At 37.7% G+C, this 15,134-nt stretch overlaps 1 protein-coding gene across 1 annotated transcript in view; it reads right to left on the reverse strand.

The window, feature by feature from the left end:
* Positions 1–15,134, reverse strand: part of LOC139150594 (uncharacterized) — a 195,065-nt gene that overhangs the window by 45,185 nt on the left and 134,746 nt on the right. The window contains 2 exon segments of the mRNA XM_070723031.1: positions 1,339–1,522; positions 14,911–15,086. Of these exon segments, the coding sequence (XP_070579132.1) occupies positions 1,339–1,522; positions 14,911–15,086 (360 nt within the window).

Here is a 15,134-nt window from a genome sequence, read left to right on the forward strand (position 1 = left end):
CTTTCCTTCTTAACCCACAGTGTAATTCAGTAGCTGCTCTTTCAAATGTTGGATTTGACAAAAGCCATTGTCTTGAAAATGGATAAGGTGACATTGGAATGTTAATCTACACAATTTGCGATGCACTTTCAGAGCCAGTACACTTCTCATGGATCAGAGTTTGGTTTTCCTCATTAAAATCTACCCACTGTGCTTTTAAAAAATTTTCTCATCTACCGAGAAGTGCAACGGAGACGTGAAAATGAAACTCTCAATAAATGGCATTTAATAATTTCATGTACATCTCATTTGAAACTCATGGTCATCAGTCAAATCATTTTGGAATTCAGCGATCAGAATATGCTTTTTCTGGACAACTAAAAATCCAATATGCTAATAATAATCAATGCTGCCTGAGGGGTTTTTCATATATGGAAAAATATTACCATTAAGTTTTAATGGAGCCGGGATTGGATAATTTCCAGATGGATGATTTGGACTTTGGCAGGGACAGTTATAGTCACCTGGATGGCAAAAACTTGCTTTCTCTCTCATGTACAGTACATATTCCCTTGCATAAAAAAAATTCCTTTTTAAATTACGATGATCCAAATGCTCATCATAGAATATAAGTCAATGTCAAACAACTGGACACCTCATCTTCTTAAACATGAATATTTGTGAGACTTGTAATCGCTATTGGAGAACGGCATTCCATTTTTAAATTTTTTTGAGAGATTATGATGGAATACATATGAAATTAAACCTTTGGCAGTAAATAATCTTTGCTACTACTGTACATCAGGTAAATCTGCTTTAAGCATGAATGTGAAATTAATTCTCACATGGTGACTGAATTACTGAATTCAATGTAACAAGCATATTGTAACTGACGTAGGGATTTGATAAACTGTCAATCAGGAGAAACTGATTTCTTTATGGGGGCTAGTCTACAAATATTACAGTGTCACATTGGCTATAATATCTCTCCATTACACCTGTTTGTAGGGTGAATTCTCACAAAGCATAAAGAAAACCTTGCTTTCATTCTTTGCATTAAAATTTATGCTCTAATTTGATTAGGAATTGCATGTTAGAGAAGGGCTAGATTTCTACCTGTTTGTTCTCATTTAAGTAGCCAGGTAGGCCTCACTTGACAAGAAACATGTCTACGAGTGGCCTGTGATACTGACATAATGATAGTATTGCTAGATGAGCAGGAGCACACAGTACATCTGCACTAAAAGCATCCGGAAAACACCACTCTCTTTGGTCTGGAGAAAAAGTGGGAGACATTAGCCGTCAAGGCTGATTAAACTCTTTGTTTCACCACAGATTGTTGTCTAGTGGAGGCCTTACCTTTCCCATGCCTGGGTTTTCTCTCCGGCCACTTCTCAGAAGACATGGTGGTGCTCCTGGTGGATTCTTCAGGATTATATCACTGAAGTTTGTTGGGAAGATTGGTGGCTCTGGATTGGGAGGATCTGCAGAAAATGTCTGTTTCTTTTTCTTCTTTGATGTTAAATTCAGTTTCTGTGCAGCCCTGAGAGACAAAAAAAAAATACACATAAATATAAATATGAAAATTATTTTACTGATGTAATGTATAAAAATATGATGTATTATGACTTATAACGCACACGGTAACAACTTGTAAAATTATTCAAATTGTACATAGCAGCACAGTATGGAGCACTTATCCTCATCGGTAGACAGTTTTTACAAAGATGTACAGCATTTTTTACTTGACTAGTCTTCAGAGAAAAACAGTGTGTGTATTGTGCACGACTAGGGTACATCTTCAATAGGAAATAATCTAAGCACTATAAATAACCTATTTCATCTCATAGCTGGTTTCATTATAGATGGAAATCATCCGAAATGTAATCAACACCAAATTCCATAACATGCAAATGAAAGATGACTCTGCATTCGTTGAGGGTTTTGAAATTAAATCTGCTATCACTTCCAACCATGGAAACTGAGTTATCTGAGTGGGCGGGCAAGTCAGTTAAACGGTGTCTGAAGATGGTTGAAACGGCTACATCCAAGAAATTGTTTCATCTATTTTGCATTTCCTAGGCTATTTCTGAAGATGTCGGGGAATAAACGATGTCGTCTCCATGTCTCATTCCATTTCCCCAGTTCGCAGCAGGGGTGAAAAGAAGAGACACAGAGAACACTTGCACAGCAAATAGGTTTCCTTTTTCTTTAAAAACAGAAACTATGCATGTATGATGACACAATTAAAGATAGGTGGTAATGGGGGAAGGCAGATGTGTTGATGAGAAAGCTACACTGTCAATCATCCAACATTGAAACTTTGGCAAGGAGGAAATGCTCTCCTTGATGTTGCATTTCAAACTGTGCAATGCAAACAGACAAAGAGACGCCAAATGGATTATTTGTTCTCAAAAAGTGGCACGACATCCTACGGGCCTCTTGTTATTTTCTCATTAGAATTAACATGCAATTTCCTCTGACCTCATCCAGATCAGTCCTGAAGTGGGAGGGGAGGAAGAGAAATCACGTCACTACTTTCACATACGTTTCAGGCTATATGATGAGAGACAAGGTGTAATACAAACTGACGACATGTAATGCTCAGCATGTAGGTTTCTAAAGAATACTTCAGATTTGCATTGTGAGGGATCAGATTTGGATTATTATGTTGTGTGAAATTTTGTAACACTGTTCTGTCAACTTTGCTGACAAAAAAAAAGTGTTATAGAATTGCACACATTGGTAAAATGTATAATATGAATAGAAAATATTTTAAATTACAAGTACTATGCAGATTTAATTAATGAAGAGATAATAATTTATATTCTGATTACACCTGTACATCCAGAGAACAGACATGTTCAACATAAACAGAGATTTGGAGTGTTTTAGCTCTGTACAGGTTAGCTTTTTCCTTCAGTATTATCCCTCTTCAAAATGCTGCTCAGGGCATGACAATGTTCTCGGTCATTTATCAACACTGTATGTATGAGCCTTTTCAAGAATTAAGAGGTAATACACCTTCAGCCCTGTACCATACATAATTCTTTCTTGATTCCCTCATAGACATTCAGTCACTGTGGCTGTAATCTCACCGGGTGAAATCTTTAAGTGGTTGTAATTGTGCTTGGTGTTTAATCTTAGGTACCTCTCTTTTTTTGGGGGTGAAGTGTGATTGTTGCTGGTTGCCCACAATGTATTACTCATCCTGTTTACACATTTTCAGATTCAATGATCCTAGAGTCTGTAAATTCAATGGAAACGTGCGAAAACAGGAAGTGCACACCTTTTGGCATTGAAGGATGAGCAGTGGTATTTACACGTACTGTAAGATACAACCATGTCTACCTATCTCCCCCTTTCTTTGGATTGAACTGATGTTGATAAAGCATGATAGCAGGCAACAAAATACTATTTTCAAACACACAAACACTCCACCCATTGCACCGCCTGCAGAATTTCCCATCACAATAACATACAGGAGAAAATATTTGGTCTGTATACATCCATAAGAACAGTCTGAGCTGCCAATCACCAACAAGCAGACAAAAGAAGGACCTCAGGTGGTCCACTCAGGTACAGCAATGGGCAGGCACATACTGAGACCAAGAGTACCGGTTGATGAGACAACGTCAAGCAAAAAATAAACACAATGCTGATGCCAAGTTTCTGACCATGCATCTGTATGTACAGGAAATGCCCACTGAAAGTAGTCTGTAGATCCACAGCAAATACTGATGCATCATTGTACACAAAGGCTGTGCAAGTAAACTCAACTTGATCATGTTGGACGTTTCAGCTGAGCACACCAGTTTTCATGGTATTAAGATGTTATCACATTTCTCTGATGGATTAATTCTCAAAAAAATTCTGAGATTTGTTAAAATCGGTGAATATGCCGTGTTAAAGTTTTGAAAAAATTGAGTAACTTGTGAGAAAAGAAAGGGAGAGGGTTACTGCACCTGGTAGGGTCATGTGCTGACATCACTGGGCTGTAGTATCTGATAATCAAGTAGCTGGAAAGAGTACAGTCCAACACTTCACTGAAAATTGTGAGGGCTGATTTTCACTCCCGGCTTGCCTGACACACCAATTCACTTGCCTTCTCATGACAAAGTGGATGGCTGAACTGGATTTACGTCCAACCAACAGTCGATCTGGTGCAACAAAGCCAACTGTGTGTGGTGTGTAATAGTGTTTTGTTGTCCCCCCCTCCAATACAAAGGTGGACATACATTGTATGGGACTGGTAGGATCCCTACCGATAACAAACTGATTAACAATGCTTAGCCATTCACGAGTCAAATTGGGGGCTTTTCATTAGCCCTGATGAAAATTGGCTAATCGAGCCTACTAGAACAAAATAATACAGACAAGCTGCCACAACAACAGAGACACTCTTATTCAAAACCCTACTCTTACTGCTTTGTTGAATTTTGAAAATTCTCACCTCCTATACCACTTTCCTCTCTCGTATGTGTGCAAAAAGGTGCAATAAAAATGTAACAATCATTGGGCTACCTCAGCATTACGCAGACACCCAACTTTTACTTTTCTGTCAAATTTCAAAAATTCTTTTCTCCAACGTTCCTTTTATTCCCTTTACAAAGCAGATGAGTTCTCCAGTGCAATAAAACATACTAAGTTTCATCAAGCAACTTCAGCATTGAGTAGATATCCACTTTTACTGTTTTGTCCAATTTCAAACACTCTCCATTCCTGCATTCATTTTCACTCCCTCTGTTTGGCAGATGCATACTCACGCGGAATGAAAACTTCACTTTGATCAGGCAACCTCAACATTCAGCAGACATACAGTCTGCAGGCAAATCAAGGAGTTTGTTTTTTGGCTAACAAGATGAATGATGTGAGGCACAGTGCACTGATTTAGTTCATTAGCTTATATTTAATCAACGCAGAAACTGCTTATGCTGTTACATGCTGAGTGGCACTGGACTTAGAAACTGGCAGTTCAACATCGAAGCCATTTCATAGATGAAGGGAAAAAAGGAGCACATATCAAACAAATTGAAAAATCGATCGCTGAGAGACTTTGAGGAGTAAGCAGCAACAATGAACCATCTTTGCATACAGACAGTCAAGAGACAGAACTTGATTTCCGAGTTTTGATGGAGAGAGGGATATATTACCAACACACGAATTGACACTGTTGCTTTGGCAAATATCTGATTGTCTCACAGCATTCAACAGATCTTAAAAAGCTGCAGATCGACTACAAGAATGCAACTGACAGCTTTTAATGTACCAATTCTATCTTCTTGTTACGCGGTATAGAAACAGGTCCTCTCTAGAGACAAGGCAGTAAATTGCATTTCACTTCTGTAAATTTTTAAAAGTAATTTCTTTGAGCGCAGTGATGGCTTGGTAAGCTGCACTTTGGAGTTGACACTTGATGTACCTGTTAGGATCAGAGGGAAGGAGAGTGCAAGCCGGAGTTTTTCTCCCGAGAGAGGAGAAAGTCGCAGAAAAAACATCATTCTGGCTCTTTCTTGGCGACAGACGTCGCGGAGATCAGGACTTGCCGCTCTGACAGGTAATTTGTCTAGTGTACATAGCTGAGGCAGTAGTGTGACATTCAATTTCCAATGACATGTGTCAATGTACCCCGACCAGACGGTTTATAGTAACAATCACCAGTTATATGGTGAGCAACTGAACATCAACACTGAGGTGCAGTGAACAAAAACAATACTGACTGCCCCGCTTTTGACAATATATATTAGGGTACACTTCACCGGAAGGCATACGAGAGTTCCAAAACATCGGTACAGCTGTCAATCAAAACCGATGAATGACTACAAAAAAGTAGCCTTTAACATATTCGTTTTGCCTGTTCAAAGCTGATGAAACCGACTGCTGTTGCCCTTTGTTGGCATTCAAAGAAAGAAAATTCTAAACAAAACAATACACAATCAGTAAACTAGGTTAAGGACCGAACTCATGCTGAGTTTAAGTACACAGGGTTTCCTGAATGAGTGAAGGCTCTAATAACGCTGTGGTTACCTACCCTTTGATCATGGTTCATCCAACTTTCCTAAGTCATCAGTCTCATAAATGTTTGCCCAGATCATCCGGAATAGCTCCCAAAAATAAAAAAATGATACCACAGGTGCAACCGTGAACTAATCCATGGGACTTTGATGTATAAAGAAACATTGACACACTATCACACTCACTATCACCATAAATATGACAAAGTCTGTGATCAATGGCAGCTTCTCGACCAATCAGAGAGAGGCACTGCCGCCAGCTACTTTGAAATACCTCATTTGGCTCCGAATGATACTGTATCGTCAGTCAACACAACCTGGCATAATGATACCCTGGGTGATTGCGCGGAGAAAAAGGCAATCCAGAAATAAACTGTTCACAAATGGAAAAATCAAATATCTGTTTATTTCCCTCAAGTACAAAGTACATTAGTGGAATGTGCATAATTGTCAGCGCCCGCTGATTGGCTATTGATTTAGGCCGACTGAAAAGCTTAAATTGACAGCTATTTTGCTAATGAATGAATAATCTAGTTAATGGGCAAAGACAAAAACCTCCGGCAGAGTAGGAGGAAATTGGGATTGATTCTGAACTGAGAAACAATAGTAGCTGAGAAAACCATGACACAGAAATACAACTCTGTGTTTACTTTGCCTGGTGCTGACAAGGCAAATATAATAGGAGGAGATGTGCTTCATTATCGGAGTCACTTTTCATCCTTTATTCCTCTTCAGTAAACAAGGTAGCCATGGCAAGGAGACAATGCATCATGACATGATGGATTTGGAGGGAAAGTGCAATATCAAATTGAATTGACAGTTGCCGTGACTAACAAAGCAAAACAGCCAAGTAAACAACTTAACGATACTTGAAGGTTCATTCAGTTGACACCTAATCACCTAACATTCATTTGTGCTGTCTCTGAAAACAATGTGGCTTCATTTGCATTTTGATGAAGGCAGGCCACTTGAAGTGTCAATTTCGTTGCTACCTGAACAAAATGGCCATTGAAAAAGGTAATCAACGACATGCTTCCTCTCAACTTCAAGGTTGTATGCGAACACTGCCTGGACTGAAACCGCACTGAGGGCTGCTCGAATCTCACTGTAAAAAGTTTGAACTCTTGGGGGCGCTGTATCAAAGAGAAAACCTGATGTTCATATAACTTGCACATAAATACTTTATGAAAGATATTACTGCAACAGTTTTCTTGAATGCTTGTACTGAGATTTTTGATGTGTGGAATAAAAACTCATTAGCCACTGTAATTTTGGTAAACAATGCAAACTTTATGATTGTTACTATTAAACCAATTATTCACAATAATGCTGAAAGTGATGAAAGAATTTGATTGACAGAAAGTGTGTGGTGGTTGAGTTTGTACAACTTGAGGGAAGATTTGATTTTTGCCTCTATACTTGGAACTTTTTCCTGCAAAGAAGGCAGTCCATCCATGAAGTACATTTTAGCACCTATAATATACTACAGCTGCAGAGATGAGTATAAGCATTGAGGCAATCACATGGTGGTTGTGATTTCAACAAAAGTTCCAAAGTCATTGATGATCAAACTGCTCTGTCCGGAAAGTTCAAGTTAATGACCTTTAAAATGTCCTAGACAGAACCAACTGCCAAGTTATATGGATTGGGTGAATATACTTTAAAAATACAGATCAAAAAGAGGTTCTACAATGCACTGACATGACACTGAAGTTTGAGGAATATGAACATGTGCCATAATAAATAAGGCTTTCATTATGTCAAAATGGTTCTTTCTAAATTCTATGTATCGATCATTCCATTAAAACAGTCATCTGAAAGGGAGTCATTTTACCCTGGAAGTATTGAGTATGCATAAAAGTTGGGCATTTTTATTTGATTTTCTCCTATTTTTTAGTATTTACATTCAGTGTTTACATGATGGACATTGAGCCATTTATAAGTGCAAACAGATGTGTGAATGAGTGGGGTATCTTACAAGTTTCTGGGAAATTGATGGTGACATTCTTGGCTCTGGTGACACTGTCTTAAAATGTGTGTACATAGCGTCCCTTGGGACGATGATCAAAATAAGGCTACACCACTTCAAAGCACAGGGCTTTTGAAATTGCTAAAAGTTACAATGATGCAGGATTAAAAATGTTCATGACCATTCGTATTTTTCTTCTACATCTCCATCTTCACTGATGAGAAATTTTAATTTTACAAATCTTCACACAGTTCACTTTCTGACATATTCAATTTTAATGAGCTAATATTTTGTGTGTGTCACTACAGACCTCAATATCACTCCACCTAAGACTACATGTCCTGTCAGCAAGCAGGTCTGAAAAAACTTATGTCCTCTCTTCTGTGGTAATTAATTGTTCCAGAAACAATAAGAACCCATTAATAACTGCTCTCAAAGGATGCGTTTGCTGTTGATAGATATGGGTTCATGTGCGATTGGTAAATTAAGATTCTTAACATAATGTAATCTGAAACTAATGATTGATGGACTTTCTAAAAGGAATTCATATCTATTTTTATCTGAAGGATTTAAGATGGATGATATGAAAACCCCGAACAAAATAACACTTTGACAGCACTTCCAACAGCTGATATGAATTTCACTATTTGATTAGTAATATAGGTGCTGGTGATTGGCTGAAAATTGCTGGGGAATCTTGACTACAGCACTGCTGTTTAAATTACCACTTTTGAGTTAGCCCTGATATGACTATGTCGAATCTTCAAAAAACAGAAGGTTCAGTTACTTCAAAATTTATTACAGGGACGTGCCATGTAGGGTCCATGTTGTAGACATTGATAGTAAAAGCCAAGAGTTGGCATTGAAATACTGGCTTTATCTCATATGATATTGAGCAGCAGGAGCATAAGCATTAAACTCATACTGGCATTCATAATTTTTATCTTGTAGGCTGTTCAAATACTCATTTTAACGTCCTATATAAGTAAAAAAAAAATTCAACCAGCGTGTGGGATTTTTAAAGATAATATCTGTTATCTATAATATGGTATGCGAGGATTGGTGCAGAAGTCCAGCATGAAAATCATCTTGATAAAAGATTAATGATAAAACATATACCTTGATGAGTTTTTCATGTCTTCCTTCAAACTATGAAATTTTTTGATAAATAATTTGTTTGCATTTGACAGTTCTTTTCATTTATTATTCATGACTGAGTTGGTTTGTTGCCATGGGAGACTGGATCTGACCGCATTTCACACTGGACGCGATGTCACTTTTCTTTACCAAGCAGTTTTTCCATCTTATCAAGAAGACTGAAAAATCCAGGTATTTATAAGAAGACTATCAATGATTCATCACCGGCTTTCAAGGGCTCTCATTGTTACATTAATATGTATCTCCTGAAACTCTACAATGAAAGGAAAAGTTAAAAGGGAACTTGCTAATGCCATTTAATTTCCCATGGTTCTTTAGATTTCTTGACAACTTTCTGAGATAAGACTTCACACACTGTCATGTATGCACATCTCATGTTTTTCAAGTGCACTACTTAGGAAGACTGGACACGTGGCCTCTTTATCAAAATCTAAGCCTTTCTTACACCGTAAGTGTCACTTATGACACCCTCTGAAATATCATCAGGTACTTTTATCACAGTCCTTCCTTTCTCATTCACTGGTCTTTTTTTTTGAAGTGATGTGTGTGATAAAGGCAGTGGCATCAGGTGTTTGAAAGAACATAAACACACTGTATCGGTTCCATTTCAGTGACGCGGTCACTTGCATGGATTTAGGCGACTTTTATCTGGCGAATAAATTCACAGAGACAGCAGGAATCCGTAGTTGTTGGTTTTACACTTCACCGCAATCCATCAACTTCAGCTGGTCTATCTTACATCTCTCTGTCTCCTACATTTTTTCTCTGTGTGTGGTTTACTCAGTGATCAAATGATGAATTACTCCTTTGTAAAACACGTCGGTTAAAAAACTAAAACCTTTCCTCACTATATTCCTCTCAACCTTACCTAATCCGCTAATTGTACGAAATACTTGGGGCCTATGCCTTAGCCTGTCCATTAAAATTGACCGAGTCAATAAAATTTCATGGCCTTCACTGTAAGACATGAAACCCCTGATGTCAGTAAAAGCGCCAATTCCGTACAGGGACATTCACCAGAAAATAAAATCACCATGCAAATGATCAGCTGTCAGAGACCAACACGGCTGTATTGAACTTTATTAACTTTGACAGACTGGTACTTTTAGAGCAATTTCCTCTCCACTCAGAATAGGATATGGTTGCAATGATCAATTTTGTTCCAGATGGAAGGCTATTTGTCAAAGACTGCCAGATAACCTTCCCTTGGTCTAACTTTGCAGTGTAGTCAAAATATATCACGATACGTAAAAGTATCTTTACAGTGCCAGTACAATAACATGATACATGATTGCTGTATCCAAAGACTTTCCCTCAATATGGGTTGCATAACTCTAATTTACATTTGTAATAATGACAGCAAGAGTAAATATTGTCCTTTGGTAATTGAATATTGATATCTGAAGTGCCGGCATGGACTGAGTGATAGGGATTACCATCGATAAAATATAGACATTATACACACCTGGGAAAACATCAATTTTTAATAATATCTAAAGTCAAACAGGAAATGAGAGGAAGGATAATTTACGGCCAATCATTCAAAACAGTAACACTGCGGAAGTGCAGAGTTTGAAGTATGAGGGCAGGAAAGGTTTTATAGCCGTGCTAGTCATTTTAACAGCAATTAGCCCCGTCTTATACAAAAGGCATGCGGGAGACATTTGAGTTGACAAGGTCCACACCAACAGAGGGCTCCCTCTAAAACTGGTATGTGGTCAGTTCAGGTGGGTGGGTCTGTTTCTATTGCATAGTATCGCTCTCCGGACCACCTTACTTGCCAAAGAAAGAGAAATACAAGTGAGCATAATTGCACTCTATACTAGGACACTACTATGTTGACCATAAGCTGCCACAAAAGTGTTTGCTTAAAAAGTTTGGAAGAAGCTTGGGAAAACTAATTTCACTATTGCAGTCACTTTGCTTTAACCACTGACAAAACAGTTCTATTGTGGAAATTTTTTTCAAAGTAATAATGAGATCTGGTTGAGGTGAAGTTGGGATAACATGGAAAATCTTTATTGGGAGTTCATCTATTCATTTGACAGTAACCTCCGGCAATCTGTAGGGCTTGAAATAACTGTTGATATAATACCTGTTTGTCTCAGGAAAGTCTGTAACAACAAGTGCCACTTGTCCAGCTTGTAATATAGATGTTGGTGTATTTTATCCTTTGTCTGGGATCTCGTAATACTGTATATATTTGTTTGTCTGTACCCGGACATCAAAGACTGTCTACAAAGACAACCTAACAAGCCACTGCTGCCTCAAGACGCCACTGGACAATGCAGGAATCATGGACAATAATGCACTAGAGTTGACACAACAAAATCACTGGAGGGATCTGACTGTTCATTATTTCCCTTACTCTCAAGAGAAAACAAACTGTGTGTGGCCCTAAGTCAATATAGAAAGAAAGAAAGAAAGGTGAGTTTGTAGTTTTCTTTTTCTTTTTCTCTTCTCACCCTGAACTGTCAAAACTTGGCGTGTGGAAGTTGACCACCCTTCTGGCGATCTCATGTCATCTTAGACACCCACATTTGATTATGTCACATAAATTGGATAATCAATATTTTTTATGCTGAGAATGGTGGTATCATTTTTGCTACTGACATATGATTACTTTCACACATATGTGACGTGTGATTGCTTTCAGTCCTATGAATATTACGTTTTCCACACAATCACAGAAATACCAATGTTTCTGTGATCCTTTCTTTTGCATTTCTGGGGGAACTGACAATTAAATGCACAAAATGACAACGTCAGGTTGACTTGACCAATACATGATCGTACCCATAATAGGTACAAATACCCGTGGATGCAGCAAAAGAGAAAACAATAGGTGAGATGCATTGTGGTATATTTCAGTACCAAAGAAATAAGGTAGAGAACAAAAATTATTGAAATGTTCTTCGTCCTCTGTATCATTTACCCAGAGAACAGTTTCATCTGTCACTCAATCAGCAACCACTGCTAATCAGACAGAGTCCCCCAAGGCAATAACAAAGTAAGTTGACAGGAAGACAAAAACATTCAAAGTGACTAGATGGCTCCATAGACAGTACACAGGTTTCTGTCTATGATGGTTCCAAGTGCATAACCCTGAAAAGAATTGCTGTTTTTCTTATTTTGACAACTTAACCTTTCAGAAGACAAAATATGAGTTTATGGAACACCAGAGGGTGCATAGACATGTAAAAATTATCTTTTGGTTGGACAAGAATGTTATCTTCATAAAGCATAACATTACAATACTGTTATTTATACGTCCTTTTACCATGGGAATAGTTTATACATCCCCTACAGCATACTAATCAGTGTCACAACGAGCCGTTATTTTATGCTTTCTTTTGCACTAACTTGCACATCTGAATAAATCACTTATTTCAACAAGCCCCAAATCTAGCAGTTGTCAAGTGTATTGCCTTAATACGTTGTGTTTCATTTGCTCACGTGTTCACACACGTGAGCATATGTCGCAGCGATGTCTGTCTGTCTGTCTGTCTGTCTGTCTATGTGTCTGTCTGTCTGTCTGTCTGTCTGTTGGTCCGATATCTCAAAAACGGCTGATCAGATCAGAATCAAATCTGGTACATAGATTAAGTTAGCAAATGGCAAGAACTGATTAGTTTTTAGTGGGTGTGGCTTGCATACTTTTTGCTCATTTGCATAATTAATGATTTTAGAAAAAACGGATATACATTAATAACAACTGCACACAATTTGATGAGATTTGCTACAAATGTTGATCACACCAAGATATATCAGCAGTGGGAACCATTAAGGGGTGACATGAAAGATAGTTGCTAATTTGCATATTTAATGAACTTTCTTAATTAGGGATATATATCTGATTTGACTTGATCAAAATTGACCAAACTTGGTATGTATATTGAAGATACTATGATTTAACATTATTGAAAGTCATTAAGCATTTTAACTTCAGCCAAATCCTAATTTGCATATTTAATGATCTTTTCTAATTAGGGATATGTACTTCAAAACATGCTACATGTAATGGAGATACTACGATACAGCATTATTGAAAATCATTAAGTATTTGTACTGCAGCCTATTCCTAATTTACATATTTAATGAACTTTACTAATTAGGGATATATATCTGAATTGACTGGACCAAAGTTGTCAATGAAACTTGCTATATACATTAAAGATACTATGATACAACATTATTGACAGTCATTAAGCATTTTTCGTCAGCCAATTCCTAATTTGCATTTTCAATGATCTTTTCTAATTAGGGATATATACTCGGATTTACTTGACCAAAGTTGGCAAAACATGCTATGTACATTGATGATTATACCAGGTTAAAACAATATCGAAAGTCATTTCACATTTTCATGTCAGCTAATTTATAATTTGCATATCTAATGAGCTTTCACAGTTTGGCATATAAGGCTTGAAGGACTTAGCTAATGGTAATTACACTTGCTATATAAAGTGGTGATACAATGACAGCAGTCAAAGAACTTTGATATTTTTATTTCATCTAATTACATAGTTATATACTTCATGACAAATTTAGAGTTAATTTGCGGTGAATATTGTTCATTATGTTGATCATAATACTTTCATCAATGAAGTTGCAAACATGTGGCGAAGGTTCAAATTTGCACATAACTGCAATATATAATGAAACACGTGAGCATTTTCAGTTCATAACTGGTTTTATGTCATGCATGACTGCTGTAAAGTATTTAACTCATGGACACCAGTGAAAGGGACAATTTGAAAGGGACAATTTATGAGAGGTGGACTGTGAAATTGTCATGCAAAATATTGATTTTCTCTCATTAACCTTCCCTGTGGGATGTGTTTAAATTTTTGATGAACTACCACCAATTAGAGATACACTACCCTGGTTGGAAAGTTTCTGTCATGTTTGGTCGGGTACAACTTTGCACCAACTATTTCACACTCGTACCATCAGGAGGCAATTTCAACGAATTATATTCAATGTTAATCTTGCGATTTTTCAAAGAAAAGGCCAAAATCCTAAAAAAGTGTGTTTACCTCTCATTTAGGACTTGACTGCAGTATTAATGAAGACTATCAGCCATGTGAAATTAGCGTGTTAATTCATGTGGACAATTCTGACAAAGTGAATTCCGATCCCTGGCTTCCGTCTCTAATTAATTTTCAAGAAATTGAGATCTCTAAATCGTCAATTTCCCAGTGGGCTGTCATGGCATGTTGGTGATACACTCACTAATAGCTTTGCACATCCTCTCATTTACAGACAGCTAGTTGTAAATTACTTAGACAGTGTAAACAGCAATATATATGGTACAAGCAAGAGGAAAGCATGAACCAAACAGGAAGACTACCGGGCAACAAAATGCATAATTAAATGTAAAAATGCTGAGAACCTCTTTCCTTAAAGTAGCCATATGATGGCAGTTACAAGACTGGGATTAATTTACAGGTAATACAATTCCATTTTTGTCCTAATTGCCAGGATTCAGTTTAAAAAATCCCAGTAGGTATTAAACATCAAGGGTAATACAATATGCAATATAGTTAAACGGGAATCATTATCTTGGGAAATTCAGCTATCATGAACAACAACATGTAATTGTAATTTATTTATGCGGTTCCTTCGCTGCTGCGCGCCCCAAGGTCCTGCAGTGACCACATACTGGAACCCAATGTGAAACCAATTCAGCTGTGTAAGCAAACCATGGCAAAGATGTACACGCACAGCCCTTTACCAAGGAAGTTGTCAGATCTTATTATTTCTCCGGTGACAAGTGAGGCGGCTTACCTGGCAAAGAATGAGGCTGCTGCAGAGGTGTTGGATACGGTGCTGGCATTGGAACTCATAGGTGGGGATCTGCTCTGCGAGGACAAGGCTGGTCCATGCTGCTGCAACGTTGACCTATTCAAAGAGACATCCGACATAACACTGGATTTGCTACTCCCAGCACTGCTGAGTGATGCCTGAGGGGAGAGATAAAAGCAACAATTTTAAATTATCCGCAAACTGGT

Source organism: Ptychodera flava, chromosome 14 (genome assembly GCF_041260155.1).
Source record: "Ptychodera flava strain L36383 chromosome 14, AS_Pfla_20210202, whole genome shotgun sequence".
In the NCBI taxonomy this organism is placed as follows: Eukaryota; Metazoa; Hemichordata; class Enteropneusta; family Ptychoderidae; genus Ptychodera; species Ptychodera flava.